Consider the following 25,582-nt stretch of genomic DNA (forward strand, 5'->3'; position numbering starts at 1 on the left):
ATTAAAGGGGTTGTCAGATATCAGATCGGGAGGGACCCGACACCCCCGCTGATGAGCTGCATGAGGAGACGCAGTGCACACGTGCCATCTCCCTTATCTCTTCCTGTCCGCTGCAGCTGTCTATGGTCTATAGACAGCAGCAGCGGACAGGAAGAGAGACTGGAAATGGCACATGCATATTGCGCGCCATGTCTCCTCATACAGCTGACTGGCGTGGGTGCCAGGTGTCAGGCCCCTCCTGATCTGATATTGATGACCTAGGTCATCAATAGTAAAAGCCCGGACATACTCTTTAAAGTTTAGCTGAGTCTTTTCCTACAAAACTATATATCCATCTGCTCACCTCCTACTGCTCTATAACATGCTGCCTGCAGATTACAATGCATTTTTATAGTGACAAGTTTCTTTTAAAAAATCGTCTTTGTGAAAGAACCCCTAACTGTATCAGTAGTAATTTGCTATTTATTGGATTAGTTACATAGATCGAAAGCTAAAGCAATAAATTAGTGGCGTTCTTCAAAAAGTTTCTAATTTGCCATACCATTGTATCGTGTCCATCTCCACCTTGTGGTGTCTTATTGGTTACTTATTGTCAATTGCAGGTCATTATTTATTATGCTGGACAGTCTGAATAGCTTAGATGGCTGCACATCTTCTGTGGGTCAGGCCTGGTTACATCAAGTACTACAGAGACATGATATTGCTAGAGTCCTTGAACCACTCCTACTTCTACTCCTCCATCCTAAGACACAGCGTGTATCTGTACAGCGAGTCCAGGCTGAGAGACACTGGAGTAAATCATCTCGACACTTGGAAGAAAGCCGGAAAGTCTTCAGTAAGGCATCTAACAATAATAATGGTATGTATAACCTGCTAGTGAAATGTGTTCAATGTACTATCTTTTATATGTGACTTGTTGAGTGCTTCTGGTTGTATAGTGGGATACACCCGTTTTATACCTTTAATGTCACACCATGTAATTAGTCATTTGGTCTGCATGATGTCTTGTTATTTATGCTCATATATTAATATATGTTTTGTACATTCTTGCAGCTTTTCCCAGCTCTCGGATATGTTCTCTGGCCACATCTAAACAGGTTCTCATGGACGAGATGGAGAACTTTAGCCTTACGGTCAATCCTTTGAGTGACCGGCTTTCACTGCTGAGTACAAGCAGTGAGACCATCCCAATGGGAATATCGGACTTCGAGCTTCCAGATCAGCAGATAGAAAACCTGCAGAGCTCAGATTCTGGTTGTTCGCAGTCTTCAGTGGGAGATGAGGTGGATGCTGAGAGTTTGACAGCTCAAGATAACTGTCCAGTCTCTAGAGAGGACTCTGTTGAGGAGATAGTCCAGCAAGTTATCACTGACCTGATCTTCAGTGTTCTTAGAAATGTTGACGAAGATCCAGAATCAAATTACTCTGATGCTGATCAGGTAGATACATCTGAGAGAATAAATGTATGCAGCACAGTAGTGGATGAAGCACCTCACAGTGAGTTAGAGGTTCCTCAAGCAAATGAAAATAACCTCTTCGTTAGAGATCCATCTAACTTTCTGTCCGTGTCTGCAGAGGTCGGCATTGAAAGCTTGGCCAATGCCATAACCAGAAACCTGTCTTCTCCATCAATTATCGCTCAGCAGATACCTGCAGAATTTAATTCCAGCATGATGGGGGGACAACACCGAAAACGAAGTCACAGTAGCATCCAGTTTAATTTTAAAGGTAAAGGGACAGAAAAGGACCCACGTGGTAAAGAAGGGGGCAGTAAAGCAACAGGCGCAAAACCAAAAGTAAAAATGCCCAGAAGGAAAGATGAAGACAAGAAAAAGGGCCAACATGAAAAGTCGAAGCAGACAAATGTTTTTTTCAGTGATGGACTAGATTTGGAGAACTGGTATAGTTGCGGGGAAGGTGAAATCTCAGAAATTGAAAGTGATGTGGGTTCTCCCGGAATGCATAAATCCCCCCATTTCAACATCCACCCTCTTTACCAGCATGTGCTCTTGTACCTCCAGTTATATGACTCCTCCAGGACACTATATGCTTTATCTGCTATAAAAGCCATATTAAAAACCTGCCCAACTGTGTTTGTAAGTGCTATATCCACTACCAGTGTGAACAATGCATACACTCCTCAGTTATCTCTGCTCCAGAATCTTTTAGCGAGGCATCGGATTTCTGTCATGGGGAAGGACTTTTACAGCAGTATTCCCCTGGACTCTAATCACAGTTTCCGAAGCTCCATGTATATTGAGATTCTTATTTCATTATGTTTGTACTTTATGAGAAGCCATTACCCTACGCATGTAAAGGTTTTGCAACAAGATCTCATGGGCAACCGTAACATGCAAATGATGAGCATCGAAATCTTGACCCTGCTGTTTACAGAGTTAGCAAAGGTCATCGAGAGCTCAGCTAAGGGCTTTGCCAGCTTTATCTCTGACATGTTGTCCAAATGCAAGGTTCAGAAAGTGATCCTCCACTGTTTACTGTCTTCAATATTCAGTGCCCAGAAGTGGCACAGTGAGCGCATGGCAGAGAAGAACATAATGGCCATTGAAGAAGGCTTTTCTGAAGACAGTCTCATTAATTTTTCTGAAGATGAATTTGACAATGGTAGCACACTACAGTCTCAATTATTAAAGGTCCTTCAAGGTCTTATTGTCCTAGAACATCGCGTCTTGACTGTTCCGGAAGACAATGAGGGGGGCTTTGATTTTGTAATAAATGATCTGGAGCACATAAACCCTCAGCAGCCAATGACCTCTTTACAATATATGCACTCGCAACCAATCACATTCCAGGGAATGTTCCTCTGTGCTGTGATCAGGGCTTTACACCAGCACTATACATGTAAAATGCACCCGCAGTGGATCGGACTCATCACATCCACCTTGCCTTACATGGGGAAGGTCTTACAGCGAGTAGTGGTTTCAGTGACTTTACAACTTTGTAGAAACCTTGATAACTTAATACAGCAATACAAGTATGAAAGAGGATTGTCCGACAACAGGTAGGTGTGTGCCTAAGCTGCCATTTTCATGTTTGTCCTATTTCTGGAAGCATTAGGAGTTTACTTTTCTGTATGCTTTTCAGGCCTCACTGGATGGCGTCATTCATCCCACCCGATATGATACTGACTCTATTAGAAGGCATTACAACAATTATCCACTATTGCCTGCTTGATCCTTCTGCTCAGTACCACCAGGTAAAAAGAACATATCAAGATTATCTTAGTGTACTGTGTAAGAAAAGTCACTTTAAATAGGGATGTCTAAAACTGAGACGTGCCGGGTTTTGTAAAGATTCTATGATAATGTGAAGATTTTTTAAATATATTCCTAAAATTGTACAATTAGCGTTCTTCTCTACAATCACTGTTGCTAAGCGGACTGAAAAGGAAATACAGCAACTTGCTAGATCTTATAAGGAATCTGTCCTAGTCTTTTTGTCAGATACCCCTTCTTCACATAGGGGAAGCATACTTACCTGATCCCTGCCGCACACCAGTCCCCACTGGTAAACTTCCTGTTTGATGGGGGTCACGTGGCTGCTGCCAATGACTGGCCACAATGGTGATGTGTCCCCCATGCATCACATGAGTCCTGTCAAACAGGAAGTTTACCAGTGGCGACCATGGTGGGGGAATGAAGGAGCCGAAACCCAGCAGCAGCGAGCAAGTAAGTATACTTCTGTCTTCAGGTCCAACGATATGGGGAGGTCTGGCCAAAAGACCCCCGAACGTGGACAGTCCCTTTAATTCCCTTTCACAGAGCTAGGTGCAATTATCAGGAATGAACGCTCCTACGAACACGCATTCACAATAATTGCCTTGTGTAAATATGCCACTAATCACCCAGTGACTGAGCAACTGCTCACTTGTCAAGTGATCAAATCTTTCATACAGCACCGAAAAATCCTTATTTGTCGGCAGTACATCACCCTCTGTAAACAGCGCTTTGCTGCCAACAAACAAGGAAGCTGTATGGGGACAAGCAGCCGTAGTAATGATTGCTTTGCCCCACACATCCCCGAACATTGCTGGAGTGATTGGGAACGAACGTACATTCCCGGTCATTGCCCCCCTCTATCAGCCCATGTAAATCTGTCAGATGTTCTTTCTAAATGACATCAGTGGGCACCAATTGTATGTACATTAAGGTACCTCTAGCCCCGACTGGCTGGAAGGTACAAATTAGTTATCTTCGTAACGTGCTAGTGGCAAAAAGAGTAACAACCGTGCCGTGAAACCTGGCCAGTCAGGCCGGCAGCACTTTAATCTGCAAAAGTATGACAAAATGAAAATTATGGCAAGAAAAAAGTAAGTGGCCCAGCGCTGGAATCTGAACCTTTATGCTGCCGGCATAAACCTGGGGAGAGATTCCCTATTATGCCTGTGTGCAGTTCTGAAACTGTTTTGTATTGCTTCAGTGCTAAAATAAAAGACACTATTCTGCAATTATTTTTGACGTATACACCTTTTGTATGTACAATCCACGCTGAAATCTTTTGTGGAGCAGATGAAATAAGTAACCCATGACCTCAGGATCTGACCACATACATTCTAGTAGTCTGTAACCAATGGGACACACAGATATGCTGCCAAACTCAGTAGAGGATTTGTATTCAAGAATATTTGCAGATATGCCTTTGAAATGTTCTACAAAGAAATGTCCCTCTTATACCTCCCGTGCTACAGCTCATGGTCAGCGTAGATCAGAAACATTTGCTGGAAGCCCGCAGTGGAATCCTTTCTATCCTCCACTTAATAATGTCATCAGTCACCCAGCTATGGAGTATTCTGCATCAAGATGACTCTTCTGAGAAGAACTTTGCAGCAGCGGCCGCCTCGGTCACCACTATCAGCCTTGGCTCCACAAAGGTAATAGTCTGAAGAGGTCAGCCATGTTATGCCTGACATTTTTTAGTTTTATATAATCCAGTGCTCTGGTAATTCAATTCATTGGATTAAATACAAATAGTGTAATGAATATGTACAAGTCATGCTGTGTGCTAGGAATAGCTCACAATGTATACATTAACGTTTCCATACATCCCAGTTCAGTGAGAGGTTTGGTCTGGGAAAACAGGTATTTTCCTCCCAGCATGTGCTGCTGGGCTAATTTACAGCCAGGTGAGGTCAAATACCGGACCGGATTTTAAATGCCGGTCCGGGTTTTGGCAGCACCTGACTGTCCTTAAATAGGCAGCTGAGCTCAGAAGCCAGGTCTCTGTTTTGGGATCTGGGAGCCTTGTGTCTGGATGAAGGCTTGCTACCTGTGCGGCATGAAAACAGGTTGGTGCTGCTATAAGCAAGCACTCTTTGAGGCAGAATTGCCGCATAGTGTGAATTACTACCAACACCGCAAGGTGACTTTTTGTTTGAATATGACTGCTTGTTTTGTCACTTGCCTAAAGTATGAATAAAACACTGAACTGTTTGATCCAAAGAACTTGTTGCCTCTATACTGCGTCCGCTAACCCTGTCTACCAGAGCGAGCCCCCACTATGTGTGTGTGTGCGTGTGTATATATATATATATATATATATATATATATATATAAACTTTTTTAGTTTTTTTGGGATCCTAATAGGTGGTAGATGCCACTCTGTGGCCTCTGTCACGGGCCTCAGTTGGATATATCTGTTCACTCTGTGGGAGCAGTGATATGACCTCAACAACACATGACTGCTTCAGCAAATCACTATCTTTAACCCTAAAGAGGCCAGTACTTGGTGGCAGTGGTCACGTGTTCTCAGAGTGACATCACCACTTCAGCTGGGTAGGGTTTCAGCTATACAGCAACACTGGTTGTGTCTCAGCTGTCACGGCCAGGATCTCAGGGGCATGTCAGTGTATCATGGATCCCATAGAAATGAATGGAGTCACTGTGCTAGTCACACGTGTGCTGTGACCCCTGAATCGCAAATAATCCAACTGTGCTGGATTTTTTGTGATTCAGGAGTCGCACTCCCAGCACACATGCAACTCGTCCTGTGACCCAATTAGTTTCTATGGGATCCTCACTACACTGCATTACCCCTGCGATCCTGACCACGACAGCTGTCGCTGTGTAGCTATACCCTATATAGATCCCAACTGGATCTGGCAGGTATGTAATTAGCACTTCTTTATTGTAAATGGATCCTTTGTTTTTTTCCAGTTTCCTCCTGAAACCGAACAGCCCCTTAAAAGAGTAGTGTCATCTCAGACAATGGGGGCATATCACTAGGATATGCCCCCGTTGCCTGATAGGTGTGGTTCCCACCTCCAGGACCTGCACCCATCTCGTAAACGGGACCTTCAAAGTCACGGAGCGACCAACACTCCCATTCATTTCTATGCGAGCGACGGAAATAGCCAGCGCTTGGCTGTTTTCAGTGGCCCCATATAAATTGAGGGCGGCCGTGCACGCACGGTGCCCCCTCCATGGCTTTCAAGTCTTAGTTTACTAGATAGGTGAGAGTCCCACCTCTGGGACCCCACCTAACAGGCAGTGGGGGAATATCCTATCGATATGCCCCCATTGTCTGAGATGGGAATACCTCTTTAATATGATAGGTTTGTTAAAGTAGTTACATTTCTCCTTATTCACTTTGGTGTACATCAAGAATAGTTTAGGAAATACTGCACATCATCTTCATTGGAAAAGTTTCGGAAAGCTCTGTTTGTATTTCTCAACAGAAATAGTAGGAAAACATTTTAAAAATATCAAAAAAAACTTCAGTTTTTTATGTATTGTATTGTTATGTACCAGTCAGAAATGTCATCACATTCAGGCCAAATACACCAGTTGACTCAATTCTGGCATCCTGCTGTACTGGAACACATCAGTGTTTGCATCAGTATTTGTAAGTCCAGACCAGGCGAGCGTCCAACATAGGGAAGTAGTACAAATCTTCCTGTTATAATTTTTCTGTGTATGATCTACTTCTAGGAATACTGCCATGTGAATGAGTCCTTAGATCAGTGATCAGCTCAGAGAACCAGCAGGTTTTGTTTTTTTTTACGTTTATTTTGCTTTAATCAGAAAACTTAACTTTAAATTTTGTATTAACAGAACTTAAGGCAGCAGATCCTGGAGCTCTTAGGACCAATATCCATGAATCATGGGGTTCATTTTATGGCAGCCATTGCCTTTGTATGGAATGAAAGAAGACATAAGAAAAATTCTGCCCGTACAAAGGTACAAAGAGTTAGAAGACCATGATCTGCCATTAGATGGCAAAGCGTCCATTGTTATAAGATATTAGCTTATGTCACTCTTTGTAGCACTGGGTAAGGCTACTTTCACACCTGCGTTCAGGTGTCCGCTCGTGAGCTCCGTTTGAAGGGTCTCACAAGCGGCCCCGAACGCAGCCGTCCAGCCCTAATGCATTCTCAGTGGACGCGGATCCGCTCAGAATGCATCAGTCTCACAGCGTTCAGCCTCCGCTCCGCTCAGCGAGCGGACACCTGAACGCTGCTTGCAGCGTTCGGGTGTCCGCCTGGCCGCGCGGAGGCAAGCGGATCCGTCCAGACTTACAATGTAAGTCAATGGGGACGGATCCGTTTGAAGATGACACTATATGGCTCAATCTTCAAGCGGATCCGTTCCCCTTTGACTTTCAATGTAAAGTCTGGACGGATCCCTTCAGGCTACTTTCACACTTAGAAATTTCTCTAAGTTATAATGCAGACGGATCCGTTCTGAACGGATGCAAACGTCTGCATTATAGGAGCGGATCCGTCTGATGAAACATCAGACGGACCCGCTCCGAACGCTAGTGTGAAAGTAGCCTAATGGAGATTTGTGAGAACAGTGTACAGAGAAGTTGAAGCCTCTTTTATTATTTACCCTGTAATCTGATTGCAGTTACCGCTATTTTTATCTGCATTTCTTTTTATAAATCTCCTCTACAGTTTTTATCATGTGCATTTATACCTCTTTCTTGTGTGCTTAGGTTATTCCATTAGCAAGTGAAGAGCAACTTCTGCTTGTAGAGTTAGTTCGTTCCATCAGTGTGATGAGGACAGAGACGGTCATTCAGACAGTGAAGGAAGTGTTAAAGCAGCCTCCCGCCATAGCTAAAGACAAGGTATATTATTAATATGCGATGCTTATACTATTCCACCTCTTGTTCTTCTTGTTATTAAAGGGTTACTGAGGTTTCATAAAACTTTTGATATGTCATGGAGACATCACAGAGCTTGATCGGTGGGGATCTGAGTGCTGAGGCCCCCACCGATCACTAGAACGAGGACAGAGAAGTGCTCACATATAGTGTTCTCTCACCTTGCTGCGAGTCGTATGCCTCATCATAAATTAGGCACAGCATGCAGCAGTCTTTGTGCCTGAACTGAAATAGATTTTAGTGTTCTACTTCTATGCCAGAAAACTGGCCGCTCTCACCAGGCCCCTTTTTCGGGAAAGTGGCGAGGCTGGGGAAAAAACGACACTTGCGCAAACATTTTGCAACTTTTTCATGCCACGAAGATAGCGTATCTTTATTAATCTGCCCAATGTGAGTCTGTCTCAATTCCATCTTCTCTAGTGAGGAGAGAGCGCACGATATGTGAGGGCTCTAGCAATCGGTGGTGGTCTCAGCACTCAGATCCCCAACCAATCAAAACCTTTCATATGTCTCAATGACAAATCAAAAGTTTTATGAAAACTCAGTAACCCTTTAAGTGAATTCTTCTGGAATACAGATATACAAAGCATTCAATTAGGGCTAAACATAAAGGCCCTTTTACACGGGCAGATTATCCAGCCAGTTATTGGGAATGAACATTCAGATGAATGTTCACTCATGATAATTGGCCCATTTAAATGCCGCAGCGATCACCCGATGAAAATGTAAATCCTCATTAATCGGGTCAATGCATCATTGATGTGGCACATTAAAGGGGTATAGGGGATAACTATCAGATCGTGGGGGTCCTACCACTGGGAATTTTGATGCCCGGGGCATCAAGGGATGGATGCATTATTTGTTACATTTTACGTGGCATGTATACATTGTGTAGGATGGGGTGGTCCCATCTTGCCGTTACTAAGGCGAGATGAGACTAAACTCCGACCACCATGTAGCCGGGAAACAGCGCAGCGGGGTGGCACTCTGTTATTAAAGTAGATCCCAGTGCAGTGCATGGAAGCTTCGGAAAACAGTGTAGCAGAGCAGGCTACTGTATGCTGTTTCACTGACTCGGAAGCAGTGAAGCTTGCTGTGCTACTCTGATTCCGTACCACCCATGCACTGCAATGTGAGCTACTGAAACAGCGCAAGGCCGTCACCTGATGGTCGGAATTTAGTCTGGTCTCGCCTTAATAATGGCAAGATGGGACCACCCCTTTAGGGCTCATGCACATAACCATATGTATTTTATGGTCCACAAAAATGGGATCCTCAAAAAATACGGATGATGTCCGTGTGCATTCTGTATTTTGCGGAACGGAACAGCTGGCCAATAATGCATAAAATAATAGATGTTCTATCCTTTTGCGGAATGGACATACGGAAACGGAATGCACATGGAGTAACTTCTGTATTTTTTTGAGAACTCATTGAAACGAATGGTTCGGCATACGGTCTGCAAAAAAAAAAAAGAATAAAAAAAAGAAATTTGCTATTTTCTGACCACCATACCTTTTTTAGATTTCCCTTTGCAGAGCTGTATGAGGGCTTGTTTTTTGTGTAGCAAACTGTACTTTTTATTGGTACCATTTTTATGGGGTATGATCACTTTCGTTCAATTATTGGGGAGGATAAGATGACCAAAAAATGGCAAATCATGGATTTTTAAGAAAAATAGATTTTAATAGTTTGGGCATTTTGGGAAGTGGTAATACCTATTATGTATATTTATTTTTACTTATTTTTATATGTGAACTAGGCAAAGAGGGGTGATTTTTTTATTTTTATTTATATATATATATATATATATATATATATATATATATATATATACTTTTTAAAACTTTTTTTTAAAGTTTTTTGTTTACATTTTTTAAAACCTCCTAAGGGACTTGAACATGTGACCGTCTGTTCAGTTCTCCCATAGACTGCAATGATTACCCATTACAATCTGTGGTAGATTCGCTATGGGCAGGGCTCCATAGGAACATGTGGTAAGCCTGGCTCGAGGCTACCCAGATTAAGCTGCCTCAGATGCCATGGTCACAATTGACTGCGGCATCTGATGGGTTTAATGACCGGGATCGGCATCATCGCTAATCCCAGTCATTGAGGCAGAGTGCCTGCTGTACTATGCAGCCGACGTGGGCTCCATACATTTCACACCACAATGTAACTGTACATCGCAGTGTGTGTAGGGTGAATACTAATCTATTGCCTCTGCCTTACACATTTTAGAAACATCTTTCCCTCGAGGTCTGCATGTTACAGTTCTTCTATGCTTATGTACAGAGGTAAGATTAACTTGTGGTGTATTTTTTTATTCTGGCGGTCATGTGCGCTGTAAGACTTGGCAAACTGGATCAGACATGCTTTTTACTAGTCTTTCTACGTTAATGTCTTATTCTAGAGTAACATCTCCAACTATGACACAAACTATTTTACTCTGAATATTCTTAGACATTTATGGCGTATCCACATAATTTGCCATAAATGTCAGATAGATGCATGTCCAACCTAGGAGCTACCTCTAAAAGGTGGTCCCCTGACCATGTCAGGATGGACGCTGTCCGCCGCATCCAGGCATGGGGAGAGGTGGCCGGGATTACAGACACAACTGGGTTCTCTTTGCTATGCTTTTACCGTAACTCCCTTAGTAGTGAATGAATTTAATCGCAGCCTGTATGCTGAGGTCCACAGCTGGCTCAATGGATTCGAATAATTCTTGTTCTAGACATGGGACCTACATCTATCTCTCATGTTCAGGGCATATGTCTGAGATGGGATTAACCTTTAATTCAATAACGTGATATTAGAGCATCCTAATTAGGCACAAAGCCATGACTATATGGTGATAAGAGTTCTATATAGCCTTCTGGGTTATAACACATATGCTACGCCTGTTGATGGTAAGTGTATGAGTAACTATTTTTGTGGTGTTCTTTCAGGGTTCCTGTGTCTAATCTTGTGGATAGCTGGGCTTCTTTTCTTGCTCTTCTTAAAGAGTCCATCCAGCTCAACCTTCCAGCTCCTGGTCAATTCCTGATACTCAGGTAATACTAGTACTAGTATTTACATTTACTAGTATGTTTCAAAGCTGCTAAAAATACTATTGCAATAGAAAATTTAAAATAATGGTTTTATATGGATGTGCATAATTTATTTATTTTATGCTCATTCTCCATAATGTTGAAACAGGAGCAAATATCTTGTATAGTATGTGCATATCAATATTGGTACCCTCTTCTGTGGAGACACACTGAAGTAATAGATTATGATTTTCCATACCTTTCCAAAATGTTGAAGGTATAGCTTTAGAGCATGCTTTATGTGTTGTGTGAGAGAAAATAGTCTACTTGTGGTGGTATGCCTTTTGTATCTCATCGATGGGGGACAATTTTGGGGACGTTACTTTTGAAAACAACATACATATAGAGATTGAGCACTAGTATTTTATAGATAAAGCTTGTGTGACTGCGCCTCCATGTCAGCAGTTTTTAATTCAGTGGTTGGATTGGGATCCATAATATGGATTAAACAGAACATGGTTGTGCTATTTCTATAGACCACTAGGCCTGACGAGGGGTTCACAGTTGTAGCTTTTGCAGTGTAACTGAGCTTTTAGATGTTCTGTCTGTTTCTTGAGCTACAGTAACTCTGCTTGCTGGTATTTCTAGTAATGTCCAGCATCTCTATAAAGAAAATTTTGTATGCAGCACAATAACTTGAGACCTATCAAATAAATCCTGAATTGTATTTTTCCTTCAGTACTCTTTACTAACCTTTTTTTTGTTTCCTCTTAATTTTGGTATTTTAGGGTTTTGAATGAGTTTATTATGAAAAACCCCACACTAGATAACAAGAAAGACCAGAGGGATCTCCAGGTAAAGAGCACGGTTTAAAGGGGTTTGAAACTGTCTGAATCCCATAATGTAGGACAGATTGCTTAGTTATTTTATCATGTCCTCCTCCCAAAGTAACTAAGTAATTGAACTGAGTAAGAACTAGTTGATATTCACAATTTTGCCGGTGTTGGAAAGTCTCATGCTTCTTGTTGACATATCCTTAAAGGATAACTGTCATATTTTCAATCAAAATTAAATTTTCATATATGTTGTTGCTGCTGTGGTGATCACTAATTATTGTGTTCACATACCACTTGTTTAATAAGATTCCGTTCATAGCAACCGCTCCTCACAAGACTTCTATCTGACTATCTCCTCAAGATGGCCGCCGATGCCCTTAACCTGAGGCTAAGACTTCCCTCCTTAACTACCCAGAATTTATTTGTCTAATCTCGGGAACGCGCAGCCTCACCCCAGCCAATCGGCTTTTTCCAGACTTAAACACGCCCTCTTTCTCCTGAGTAGTGTTGATCACAAATATTCTAATCGCGATTTTTTTATTGCGAATATTCTAATCGTGAATTTTTATCACGAATATCGGCACTATCCTGGTCTGACAGGAGCACTCACGCAGCGTTCGGGACTGTCCACTACTATGTCCTCCGTCTTCTGTATATAGAAGATAGGAGATGGCGGAGACCTAGCAATGCTGTTTTAGCCGCACCACTGAAATGCCTGGGGGAGGAAAGAACATGCTGCAATTACTGGGTAATTAAATACCTATACAAAAGTATTAACTAGGGAACTAAGGTAAACTTGGTCAGACCAATCCAATTACATAAAAAAAAATATGACAGTTACACTCTAACAGCTTAGATAAGCCTCTATAAAATAATGTGAGACATTGGGGGACAAACAGCACCATAGGTACATGGTCGGCTGACACTAGAAATAAATAAATGTTGGCTTCGCCTAAGTGGGTATCCGTGGAAATTGGAAGTTTCTGTCATTATCAACATCCCCAATGCCTATACCCACATTCCTATTGCCAAGTCTCATCATTGGTTCCTCGGCTTTGCAGTAGTTTCTCTTGATCTCCAGTTCCTGGCTCTACGCTTCAGCTTATGCACCACCCAGAGGGTCTTCACCAAGGTCATGGCTCCTCTCAGAGTGATCCCTACACGAGGAGTAGCCATGCTCCCATACCTGGATGATCTTCTGGTGAATGCCCCAGCGAGGCCAAACTTGCTAGCCTTTACATTACCCTGGAACTCCTCTCCCTGTTCGGGTGGATTGTGAGTCCTTTCTTGCCCCCAGATAGTAAATTGAATTCCTGGGAATGATCTTCCTCACCCACCTCGGAAAGGTTTTCCTTCCACAGGACAAGATTTTTGCCGTCTGGTCAGGTTGTGTCACCTTTGCAGGCCATCCATTGTATCCATTTGTGCTTCTATGAGAGTCCTGGGCAGGATGGTCTTTGAAGCTATCCTTTATGCACAATTTCTCACTTGCCATTTGCAGCTGGTGATCCTTGCCAGATGGAACAGGTCCCCTTCTACGCTGGATCATCCAATTCTCCTCTCCTTTGGAGTGCGCCACGAATATCTTTGGTGCCTGGACCCCTGGACTGTCTCCGTAAGCAAATCTTTCCAGGCAGGTGATCTCCAACTATGCCATTCTGTCCGGTTGGGAGGGCTTAAACTCTCTCACCGCCTATAGTCTGTGGACACCAGATGAGGGCTCTGTACAGATCAACATTCTGGAGCTCAGAGCCATATTCCTGGCTCTCTCATTAGATGATCCTGCTCTGGGGTTGCCCGTCCAGGCTCCAGACAGACAACTCTACAGCTTTGGCTTACCTGAACCACCGGAGGGGGCACCAAAAGTGCAGCAATACTTTGAGACGCTCCCTGCACCCTGCATTGGGAGGAGAGAAATGTACCTGACTTTCTGTCATTCACATACCCAGAGTCGACAGTTGTGTGGCTGACTTTCTCAGTCTTCAGAATCTGGATGTGTGATAGTGGTCCCTCCATCTAGAGGTTTTTCTTCAGCTGTGCCATCGTTGGGGTCTCCCAGATGTGGACGTCTTCACCTCTCGCCTAATCCACAAGATTACAAATTATGTTGCCAGATCTCTTGATTCTCAAGCTCTCGCCGTAGATGCACTGATGGTCTTCTGGACCCAGTTTGCCCTTCTGGTTCTTTTTCCCAATATGTCTATCTACCGTTAGATTCGGTCAGCCATCGGTCCCAGAACACGTGATATCCTACTTGAAGAGAAATTCCCCCTTTAAATGGGAGACTTCTCATATTAGCTATTTAGGAGTGAAAATCCCAACACGCATAGACAAGACTTTCCAATTAAATCACCTCCCGTTACTTTCTGATATTAGACAACAGTTAAAGGTTCTGTATATCACCTATGTATCCTGGATCGGTCGGAAAAACATTCAGAAAACTTATATCCTTCCAAAATTTTTGTATCTTCTTCAGACACTGCCTATACATATACCCGAATCCTTCTTCTTAACCATCCGCAGGGTCTTCTCGGGATTTATTTGGAAGCGGGCGAAGCCTCGTTTGGCTTACTCCTTGCTCACCCTTCCTAAAAACAAAGGGGGCTTCGGCCTGCCCGATTTGAAAGTATATTACAAATCAATCCAGCTGACCCTCCTCATCGAATTAAAGAACCCCAATGTCACAAAATTAGGCTGCCAAATAGCCCGTCATATACTTACGCCATCTGATCAGGCCCGACTCTGGATCATAAAACCTAGGCTTGACCGAGGTTCAGACTTCCCACTCTCCCTCAAGGGGGTTTTATACTCTTGGCACGCGGTGGCCTTATTATTTGACTTTCCATCCGTCCCATCTCCTTTTATGCCTTTGCGCCTGTTACCATACTTTTTTGACTCGAACTACTCAGATGATTTAGGTATCTGGTTCGCCTTTGGTACTTCCTTAACGGGAATAGATTGAAAGGGCAAGAACTTCCCTCTCTGCTGGACCTCCAGGCTTCGCAATTGGCCCCAAACTGGACCTCCATACATTATTCGCATTTCTCCCTAGTATGCCAGAGGTATACACATGCAGCTCCTAGGAATTTTATCCCTTCCTGGTTAGAGGTCTTAGTTAATTCAATTAGACCGTCAAAGAAGATGTTATCTCTTCTCTACCACAAGCTACTCAATATATGGGCTCCCAATAAACCGGCTTTCATATACAAGTGGGAGGAGGAGATGGGTACGTCGCTGTCTGATGAAAAGATCTCCCTCATTCTCCGGAATTCACATGGGTTCTCCAGATGCATAAGAGTGCAAGAGAACTCTTTTAAACTATTGACCAGGTGGTACCGCTCCCCGGATGTCATACAAAAGATGGACCCATCGTCGTCTGGGATGTGCTGGAGATGTCAGGAGGAGAGGGGAACATTATACCACATATGGTGGTCATGTAGGAAAATTACCCCCTTCTGGTCCGCACTTGCTGACACCATTCAACACATCTGCCCACTCTCTGCACCCATTTCTCCCTCCTCGGTGCTTCTGAACGTGCCCTCCAGTGATTTCCCTCTACACAAACACTCACTGCTAGCACATCTGGTTTCGGCAGCTAAACTATTAATCCCTCTTCACTGGCTCGCTCAGCAAGCCCCTTCCATGGAAGAATGGGCACAGAAGGTAAATGAAATTTGTAGATTTGGGGAACTATCCAGCTGGGAGACACTCTCTCATGATAAATTTATGACCATGTGGGAGCCATGGCTGGAATGATATGGGCGCTCTTTGAACAAGAACCCGTGATCGGGTTTAGTCTTGTCCCTAATTAAAGCTTATTAAGCTATGGGGTTTACCTTCTCTGCCTTGGAATCCACTTGTTTTCTCTGGCGCTTAAGTCTGTAATTGGATGCGTCCCTGTGTGTATCTTGAGGATTTGAATTCTCTTGCTTATTCCTATGCCATTCATGTACCATCACCTGTATACCTAAATTGCGATGTAACTCATGTCTTACTTTTATGCTTATATTGTCTTCATGATTTTTGGGGGCGTGTTGCCCTCCTTTGTTAATTATTGATTTTCTTCACTCATAATAAACAAAGATTTTAAAGATACTTGGCTAACGGCTGGGTTTCTCTCTTTTCGGTGTCTGACACACTTTTTCCCAGACGGTCGGAGCCTACTAAGCGGTTTGGCATCAGACTTCTGCTTCCCAGGTCTGCAAGGCTGCCACCTGTGTTTCCATCCATACCTTTTCCAGATTTATCCAGACTCACTCCTTAGCCTCTGCCATTACCAGTCTGGGTCTCAAGGCTCTGCGGGTGGAAGTGTGCTAGGGTGTTCGTGTGGCTGACTTTTCCCACTTTGGGACTGCTTTAGGACATCCCACAGTGCTGTGTCCCCCAATGTCATTCACGAGAAAATTGGATTTCTGTACTAACCATAAAATTCCTTTCTCGTTGGATGCATTGGGGACACAGATCCCACCCTTCTGTTTGCTTTCCATTTTCTTTGTGCTCCCGGGCTGTTGGTTTTTCTAGGTTCTCTTCCGGGTTCAGGACATGTTGGTTCGTTGTTTGCAGATTACTGCTTATTGCTTTTGGTACCAACTGATTAGTCCAGTGGCTGTGGAAAGGATGCAGGACACCTAGGCTTAGCCAACACTTCCTATTTTTCTAATGTCAGCCTTCTAGTGGCAGCTGGGCATATACTCACGGTGCTGTCCCCCCAGTGCATCCAATGAGAATTTTACACTAACTACAAAAATCAAGTTATTACATTAATGTGTACAGTCTGGTGTAAAGACAACATTTCCCTGCAAAGGGCGGTATGAGATATCTGCAAATGTGAACATAGTACAATATAAGTAAGGCTATAGATTTGTAAAGCCAAATGAAGAAAAAAAGAGGCTCCAGCACCAATTGTAGACGTTTTTACCGGTCCTGATTTTTATTCACCAAAATTTGTTCAAAGTATATACAAACACAGTGGTGCAGGTTCCCACTCTTCCCCAGTTGATTTACGCGTTTCGAACGATGATGATCTTAGTCATAATGTATGATAGATTTGTAAACTCTTTTACAGTGTAAATTAATATTACAAAATAACAATATTAGTTCTGACGGTAGACATAGCCTTTAAAGGGGTTATCCAATACTAAAACAGTGACCCAGACCTGCCCGACCCAGGGTGGGGGTGATGCTTACCTGATCCCCGCCACTGTATCCGGTCTCTTGGGCTCCCGGGTCTGCAGCTCTGGTCCCACGTGCGTCAAGGACAACATCTGCCGACAAGGGTACATGTGACCACTGCAGCCAATCACAATGCAATGGTGACCTGCTCCTCTTGTGCCACACGTTACGTTAGATGTGACTCAGGGGGAGCAGGTCACCGCTGCGGCCTGCGATTGGCTACAGCGGGGACTTGTGCCCCCATCGACAGATGTTATTCTTGGTGCTTGTGGGAGCAGAACTGCTGGCCCAGGAGACCGGATCCAGCTGTGGGGATCAGGTAAGCATCACCCACCACCATAGATCAGGCAGGTCTGGCCCACTGTTTTTGTATTGGATAACCCCTTTTAGTAGCTGACCTGATCTGAAGTGGACGGCTTGACTCTTCACTAGAAGTGTTAACGGTAGTTTTGTTTTTAGTTTTGCTAACAGATCAGTATCTTTCTGATTTTCCTTTAGGATGTTACTCATAAAATTGTAGATGCCATTGGTGCGATTGCAGGATCATCATTAGAGCAGACAACCTGGTTAAGAAGAAATCTTGAAGTGAAACCTTCACCTAAGATAACTGTAGATGGGCCGACTCTGGAATCTGATGTAGAAGGTACCATCTTATTTAGCTACATGTGGCCATAGCTGTAACAATATCATATAAGCTTGGCAGAGAGAAGAAATGATGATCCGGATTACACATCCAGCTTTCCAAAAGAATTTGTAGAATTTGAAGATTTTGATGTATCATGTCCAGCAATTCACATGGAGAATACGTCCAACAGTTGGAATATTTTCCACCTGGAAACATGCCCTTTACTTAAAAGGGTTTTAATAGTTAAAAGAAGTCTGTCACCACCATAATCCATATTGAACTGTCCCAATGCCTTGTGGGTGCTGTTCCCCCAAATATTACACTTCTAGGCAACTCAGATCGCAAAGCCATGACTCCTCTGATTTCTAACAAATTTACAATTAGTTTTTCTTCAAAGTCAAAGACATTTTTAAATTGAAAATAAGATTGAAATTAACAAAAAATCTCACACTCAGCCTAACCCTCTTCATTTAACTTCAGAGTAAACTAACTAGTAGTTGGTATAGAGCTAGACAAACATGTCTGTCCCTGCACTACAGTTATCATCCAGCCTGAGCCCCTGTGATAACCCTGGTGCAGGTCTACACAGCATGATTCTATATGGGGACATACTGTGGAGGATACAGCTGCTTTAACATGACGGGCAGATGATTCCCAGGAAGGAACGCTTCCTTCCCGACAATCATCTGCTCTATTTAGCAATGTTAAGTGGTCTTAAGCTTATTTTATTTATAGGATTATTGAATCTGGGCCACCAATTCTTAAGGTGGATTTACATGTCAAAATAATCTGGCAGATTATCTGGAATGAACATTCCTGCGAACTCTCGTTCCCGACAATCTTCCCCATCTAAAGGTGCAGCCGATCACCAATGAACAAGGGAAACCGTTGTTCATCAGGCAAAACTGTCGTTTGTGAAGGCACCTAAATTATCGTTTCTGGGCAGCAGATCATGTCTTAACAGCCTTTGCTGCCCAGAAAGAATGCAGCTGTATAAGGAAGAGCAATCACAATAGCAATCCCTTGTCCCCATACTGTGGAGGTGACCGCTGCATGTAAATGCAGTGCTTCACCACCACGTAACGAGCAGCTGACTGTCGGGAATTAACGCTTCCTTCTCTACAATCTGCTGCTCATCTGCACTGTATTTACACAAGACAGATGCCATGAATACATTGATAACCCACCCCATGCAGATCTATGTTTTCTGCTTCCCTACAGTACATAATAACACTGCATGCATGCAGCCGCCATAAGGGGGAGCTCAGTCCATAGGAATTTCCGCAGTTACCTTTATGGAAGCTGTAAAAATCTTTTTGCACTAAGCTCCCCTAGCAGTGGCTGCTAGAAAATCAGTTAATGCGGGCAACAGAAGAAGGGGTTCAGTGCTGGACCCCCTGCTCTCGGGCTCCATAGTAGTCACATGGTCTTTTTTTATGGTAGGTACGCCACTGATTGGGACCAGTTTGAAATTAATTATAGTGGTGACAGACTCCATTTCCTTCTATGGCCAGTGTATGGTCAGTTACTTACTGTTTTTCTGCCCCACCTTTGCATCAGGCACTTTTTTCCAGTTGCAATTTTCAGGGTTGGAAATTTTTCTCTCCTTTTTTACCACTTCATAACTATAACTTTTATTTTCAATATGTAATGTTCTTTAGACAGAAAGTGACTGGTGGTCACTTGTCGGCGGTAATAATTTAATTAAGAATTATTAATTATGGTCATAACCATGAAAAAAATAAAATGTATAAAATTTGTCATAAATTATTAAAATCATGACCTGGTGAATTGTAGACAACCTAATCAATACAATTCACATCTGAGTCCAACTATTTTCTCATATAATAAGTTCTTTTGACGTGAGATGACGTTAATGATAAAGGTGTAGTTTTACATTATACAATAATACACAAGTATTATAAAAATATGCACATTTATTGGTTACAAGATTATAAACATAAGTAAATAAACACAATGATACATGAAAATTAATATATAAAGCATTGATATAAAGCATTACAAGCTTAACAATACATGTGAGTGGAAATAACTTGTCACATTATAACAAAGCTATTATTAGGTTAGGATATCAAAATAGGAACATAAGTTATATACATTACTTCTGTTCAGAGGAAACCTCATGATATCAGGATGGGCATGTCTAATCCTAGACATCAATATAGAATGCTAAATACATTCTGCCCCCCCTAACCAAGTACACATCACATGACTTCCAGAACCTTAGCTTGGCAAAGAATGTTTGTGTGTGTATATATATATTATATATATATTATATATATATTATATATATATATATATATATATATATATCATTTAATGCTTTTCTAGATTATGACTCTTGATTCTTCTGCAGGTAGAATGAAGCCTCACAATATCCTAAGACTACATCTCAATATGAAGATGATCATTTAATTTATTTATTTATTTATTCGCCAATCTAGATGGTATAATTTCACCCACACTATCCAATTAGTCTTAATAAAATGAAATATCATTCTCTGTGTCTCTTACCAAGTCCTAGTAGGAATCTCATTTCTGCTCCTAGGAAAGATGGGTGGTCTATCATAGTGCATCTCACCATGGCTTTCATCTTGATAGACCCCTCTCTCTTTCTTTCTTTCTTTCTTTACTTTTTTTCTTCTAATGTGTTTCTCCTTTGTGAGCTTTTCTTCTCCCTCCAATGTTTTTCTTCTCCCTCTGTGTGTGGTTTATGATCACAAACGTATTAGTTAGACACACCTTCCTAGTTTGGAACTTTCCAATCATTGTCGGATGGGTGTGACCACTGATAAGAAATGTGACATCATAACATTACCCAGAATGCACTTTTGCTACTGTTGTAATGTCACCTACTCATACCCAGGTGGCACTGCTGTATAAGCTATTTGCATCATAGTATAAGGCCTCTTTCACACGGGCGTTGCGGGAAAATGTGCGGGTGCGTTGCGGGAACACCCGCGATTTTTCCGCGCGAGTGCAAAACATTGTAATGCGTTTTGCACGCGCGTGAGAAAAATCGCGCATGTTTGGTACCCAAACCCGAACTTCTTCACAGAAGTTCGGGCTTGGGATCGGTGTTCTGTAGATTGTATTATTTTCCCTTATAACATGGTTATAAGGGAAAATAATAGCATTCTGAATACGGAATGCAAAGTAAAATAGCGCTGGAGGGGTTAAAAAAAAATAAAAAAAATGTTTAACTCACCTTAGTCCACTTGATAGCGCAGCCGGCATCTGCTTCTGTATTCTTTCTTTAGGACCTGGGTAAAGGACCTTTGATGACGTCACTCCGGTCATCACATGGTACGTCACATGATCTTTTACCATGGTGAATCACCATGGTAAAAGATCATGTGACGTACCATGTGATGACTGGAGTGACGTCATCAAAGGTCCTGTAACTGTATTTAATGCTCACCATAGGTCCTTCAACAAAGGAGACACAAGGAGATGCCGGGCTACACGAGCAAGTGGATTAAGGTGAGTTAAATTATTATTTTTTTTTTTTTTTTAACCCCTCCAGCGCTATTTTACTTTGCATTCTGTATTCAGAATGCTATTATTTTCCCTTATAACCATGTTATAAGGGAAAATAATAATGATCGGGTCTCCATTCCGATCGTCTCCTAGCAACCGTGCGTGAAAATCGCACTGCATCCGCACTTGCTTGCGGATGCTTGCAAATTTCACGCAACCCCATTCACTTCTATGGGGCCTGCGTTGCGTGAAAAACGCAGAATATAGAGCATGCTGCGATTTTCACGCAACGCATAAGTGATGCGTGAAAATCACCGCTCATCTGAACAGCCCCATAGAAATGAATGGGTCGGTATTCAGTGCGGGTGCAATGCGTTCAACTCACGCATTGCATCCGCGCGGAATACTCGCCCGTGTGAAAGGGGCCTAAAGTGTTAACTTATGTAAGTCTGAATAAAACGTATTCTATACATTTGACTTTAGAAGCTTTAATTCAAAGCTATAGGGATTAATTCTGACACTTGTAGCAATTAGAGACAGACCTCTAGGCGTCTCTCTGTTTCTCACACTGTTGATCTATGGACCGTAATGATATGAGTGGGCCTTGTTTTCTCACAGAGATATCAGTACCTCCTCTGTCATACCAACATGTGATTACATAGTTACATAGTTAATACGGTTGAAAAAATACAACTGTCCATCAAGTTCTACCAAGGGATAGGTTGGGACACGAATTCCAGAAGACACTTTACAGACACTCTTTTAGCGACGAATATTCTCTTAGTGAGAAATATATAAAATATACTGGATGCATTTTGTCCTCCTAACATTCAACAATATAGTATAAAGTAATATACACTCACCTAAAGAATTATTAGGAACACCATACTAATACGGTGTTGGACCCCCTTTTGCCTTCAGAACTGCCTTAATTCTACGTGGCATTGATTCAACAAGGTGCTGATAGCATTCTTTAGAAATGTTGGCCCATATTGATAGGATAGCATCTTGCAGTTGATGGAGATTTGAGGGATGCACATCCAGGGCACGAAGCTCCCGTTCCACCACATCCCAAAGATGCTCTATTGGGTTGAGATCTGGTGACTGTGGGGGCCATTTTAGTACAGTGAACTCATTGTCATGTTCAAGAAACCAATTTGAAATGATTTGAGCTTTGTGACATGGTGCATTATCCTGCTGGAAGTAGCCATCAGAGGATGGATACATGTTCTCATTCTGTTTACGCCAAATTCGGACTCAACCATTTGAATGTTTTAACAGAAATCGAGACTCATCAGACCAGGCAACATTTTTCCAGTCTTCAACAGTCCAATTTCTGTGAGCTCCGTGCAAATTGTAGCCTCTTTTTCCTATTTGTAGTGGAGATGAGTGGTACCCGGTGGGGTCTTCTGCTGTTGTAGCCCATCCGCCTCAAGGTTGTGTGTGTTGTGGCTTCACAAATGCTTTGCTGCATACCTCGGTTGTAACGAGTGGTTATTTCAGTCAACGTTGCTCTTCGATCAGCTTGAATCAGTCGGCCCATTCTCCTCTGACCTCTAGCATCCACAGGACTGCCGCATACTGGATGTTTTTCCCTTTTCACACCATTCTTTGTAAACCCTAGAAGTGGTTGTGCGTGAAAATCCCAGTAACTGAGCAGATTGTGAAATACTCAGACCGGCCCGTCTGGAACCAACAACCATGCCACGCTCAAAATTGCTTAAATCACCTTTCTTTCCCATTCTGACATTCAGTTTGGAGTTCAGGAGATTGTCTTGACCAGGAGCACCCCCCTAAATGCATTGAAGCAACTGCCATGTGATTGGTTGACTAGATAATTGCATTAATGAGAAATAGAACAGGTGTTCCTAATAATTCTTTAGGTGAGTGTATATGTCCTACTGATTGTCTTATGCTAAGGACCAACTAAGGCTCATTAAATGAATACATACATATTATATATTTTGCTTCATTAATAAATACCTAATTGTATAGGTAATTATCACTAGCTGCTTCTATAGCTTATCTTGTCTCCCGTCATAAATTTATAAGTAGACAAGGAGGCTTCTTCTCAGACTGGTAGATTCATGAGAAGAATAACCCTAAAGAGTAGAAGTCTTTATACACAGAAACCTTTGTGCGACCTTACTTCGGCCTACTCAAGACATACAAAATTGTAAATATAGTGGAGCATGGCTCTTAAGGGCAATGAACACCCATCTTGACTAGAATAATTGAATATCAATGCATATACCTATGAGAAGGCACAACACACTCAGGATTTATGGTTTCCTGCATGGTACTTATCAATGGTGACATTACTTTAGCAGCAGGGTGGATCTGTAATTAACAAAGCTCAATACATTGTCAGAAAGATGTGAGACTTGTAAGTGTAATATGTTCTCAAAATAAGACGTTTTGTTGGGATTAAAAGGTTTTACTATGTTCCCTTTGACTCTTCTTTAGACATTATGCTGACTCCAGCTGTAGAGATATCCCATATCACCCCTTCAGTCTACAGTGTACATGCCCTCACTTTACTAGCGGAGGTAAGAAGAACTTGTCGGTGTTTAAAGCATTATCATGGATATGAGGTAGTTTTATTCATTCTTGTATTTTGCCAGGTTCTTGCACATTTGCTGGATATGGTGTTCTACAGCGATGAAAAGGAGAAGGTTATCCCATTGCTTGTCAATATAATGCATTATGTAGTACCCTATCTACGTAACCACAGGTAAAGTTACTGTTTAACTGATGTGACATACTCTAATAGGTTATTCCATCATTCATGTTAAAAATGAAAATCATACATAATCTTGTACATAACAATCTCTCTAACAAAGCTAGAATCGGCCCTGTACCTCACATGGATCCAGCGCTCGCCCCATTCATTGCTCCAATTGCTCTGCTAGATTATAGTCAGGCTAGCAGCTCAGGAGTCCTGTCCTTTTGCTGCTCAGGGGGTGGGTCCTTCAACTTAAAGGGGTTGTCCCACAAAAAATATTCTACAGTTTTCAAACCAGCACCTGGATCGGAATTCTTTTGTAATTCCATGCAGGGCTATGGAGTCAGAGCCGGTGCCTGACTCCAACTCAGACTCCAAAAATATATAATAAATTGGTACAGTTAGTTCAATGCAGTATGTGCTGAATATATGTTCGTAAGAATTTTGGAAAATGATGAAATTTCCTATAAATGTCTATTCTATTCCTGATCTAAGGATCTAGGCTTTTAGTTGAGATGATCGTGTGCTGCCCTTTATGTAGATGCTCAGTAGTGAAGCTCCTCCGCTACAGATCAGAGGAAAAGGGCACTAGGAAGGAATGGCTACACTCATCTCAGATCTGCTAGAGAAAACAGGATTAAAGGGGGTTATCCCATCTTAGACAAGGATATGCCCCCATTGTCTGATAGGTCCCACCTCTTGGACCCGCACCTATAAGGAGAACGGAGCCGGGGAGAGTTGTGGCTGAAGGACCCCGGGTTTCCTGGGGTCCGTCCACCACCAGGTGCAGCTCCCCGCCTCTCCCATTGAAGTGAATGGGAGCGCTCCGCACATGCGCGGCCACGGCTCCCATTCATTTCTATGGGGCCGACGGAAATATTTTCGGCGGCTCCATAGAAATGAATGCAGGGCGGCTGCGCATGCGCAGTGCGCCTTCCTCTACTTTCTCCGCTCCGTTCTCCTTGTAGGTGCGGGTCCCAGACAATGGGGGCATATCCTAGCGATATGCCCCTATTGTCTAAGATGGGATAGCCCCTTTTAAAGAGGTTTTCTCACTAGTTACAAAGATTAGCTTTCAACATAAAAGGACAGTTAAAAGAAGACATTTTCTGCATCCATTGGTAAGTAGATTTCACTTTAGTCATGAACTATAGAGTCTAGACAATTCAGCAGGTCTATCACTACACACAGTTTTCTATGGTATCCTGCATACCAGAAAGACTGTTATCTGATTAGCGGAGAGCCCCCACGGAATGATGGGACTGAGCTCTGAGGGAACTTATAAGGTCTAGCAAGATTACCTGCCGTAAGCAAAAGGTACAAGTGTTGTGAGGACTGAGAAGCATGGCTTTACCTGTAATTGTGTTAGAGATCAGAGTAAGTTAATATATGCTAATAATTACTGGAGACCCACCCACAGCCTGAGGAGACAGAGTGCAAACTGCCTGTCAGCCAGTGCATCAACGTGCTGAGAAAACCTCTTTAAGGGTCCATTCACACGTCCGTAGTGTATTGCGGATCTGCAATACACTTGGCCGGCACCCCTATAGAACTGCCTATTTTTATCCGC

General features: G+C 42.6%; 1 protein-coding gene across 2 annotated transcripts in view; it reads left to right on the forward strand.

Annotated features, from left to right (window-relative positions):
* Positions 1–25,582, forward strand: part of DOP1A (DOP1 leucine zipper like protein A) — a 102,498-nt gene that overhangs the window by 66,966 nt on the left and 9,950 nt on the right. For both annotated transcript variants that reach the window (XM_040428696.1, XM_040428697.1), the window contains 12 exons: positions 603–859; positions 1,054–3,019; positions 3,103–3,214; positions 4,706–4,888; positions 7,068–7,193; positions 7,951–8,085; positions 10,363–10,418; positions 11,073–11,177; positions 11,942–12,008; positions 17,660–17,804; positions 23,754–23,836; positions 23,912–24,021. In XM_040428696.1, the coding sequence (XP_040284630.1) occupies positions 603–859; positions 1,054–3,019; positions 3,103–3,214; positions 4,706–4,888; positions 7,068–7,193; positions 7,951–8,085; positions 10,363–10,418; positions 11,073–11,177; positions 11,942–12,008; positions 17,660–17,804; positions 23,754–23,836; positions 23,912–24,021 (3,345 nt within the window). The remainder of the gene's footprint in view (positions 1–602; positions 860–1,053; positions 3,020–3,102; positions 3,215–4,705; positions 4,889–7,067; positions 7,194–7,950; positions 8,086–10,362; positions 10,419–11,072; positions 11,178–11,941; positions 12,009–17,659; positions 17,805–23,753; positions 23,837–23,911; positions 24,022–25,582) is intronic.

This window comes from Bufo bufo, chromosome 4 (genome assembly GCF_905171765.1).
Source record: "Bufo bufo chromosome 4, aBufBuf1.1, whole genome shotgun sequence".
In the NCBI taxonomy this organism is placed as follows: Eukaryota; Metazoa; Chordata; class Amphibia; order Anura; family Bufonidae; genus Bufo; species Bufo bufo.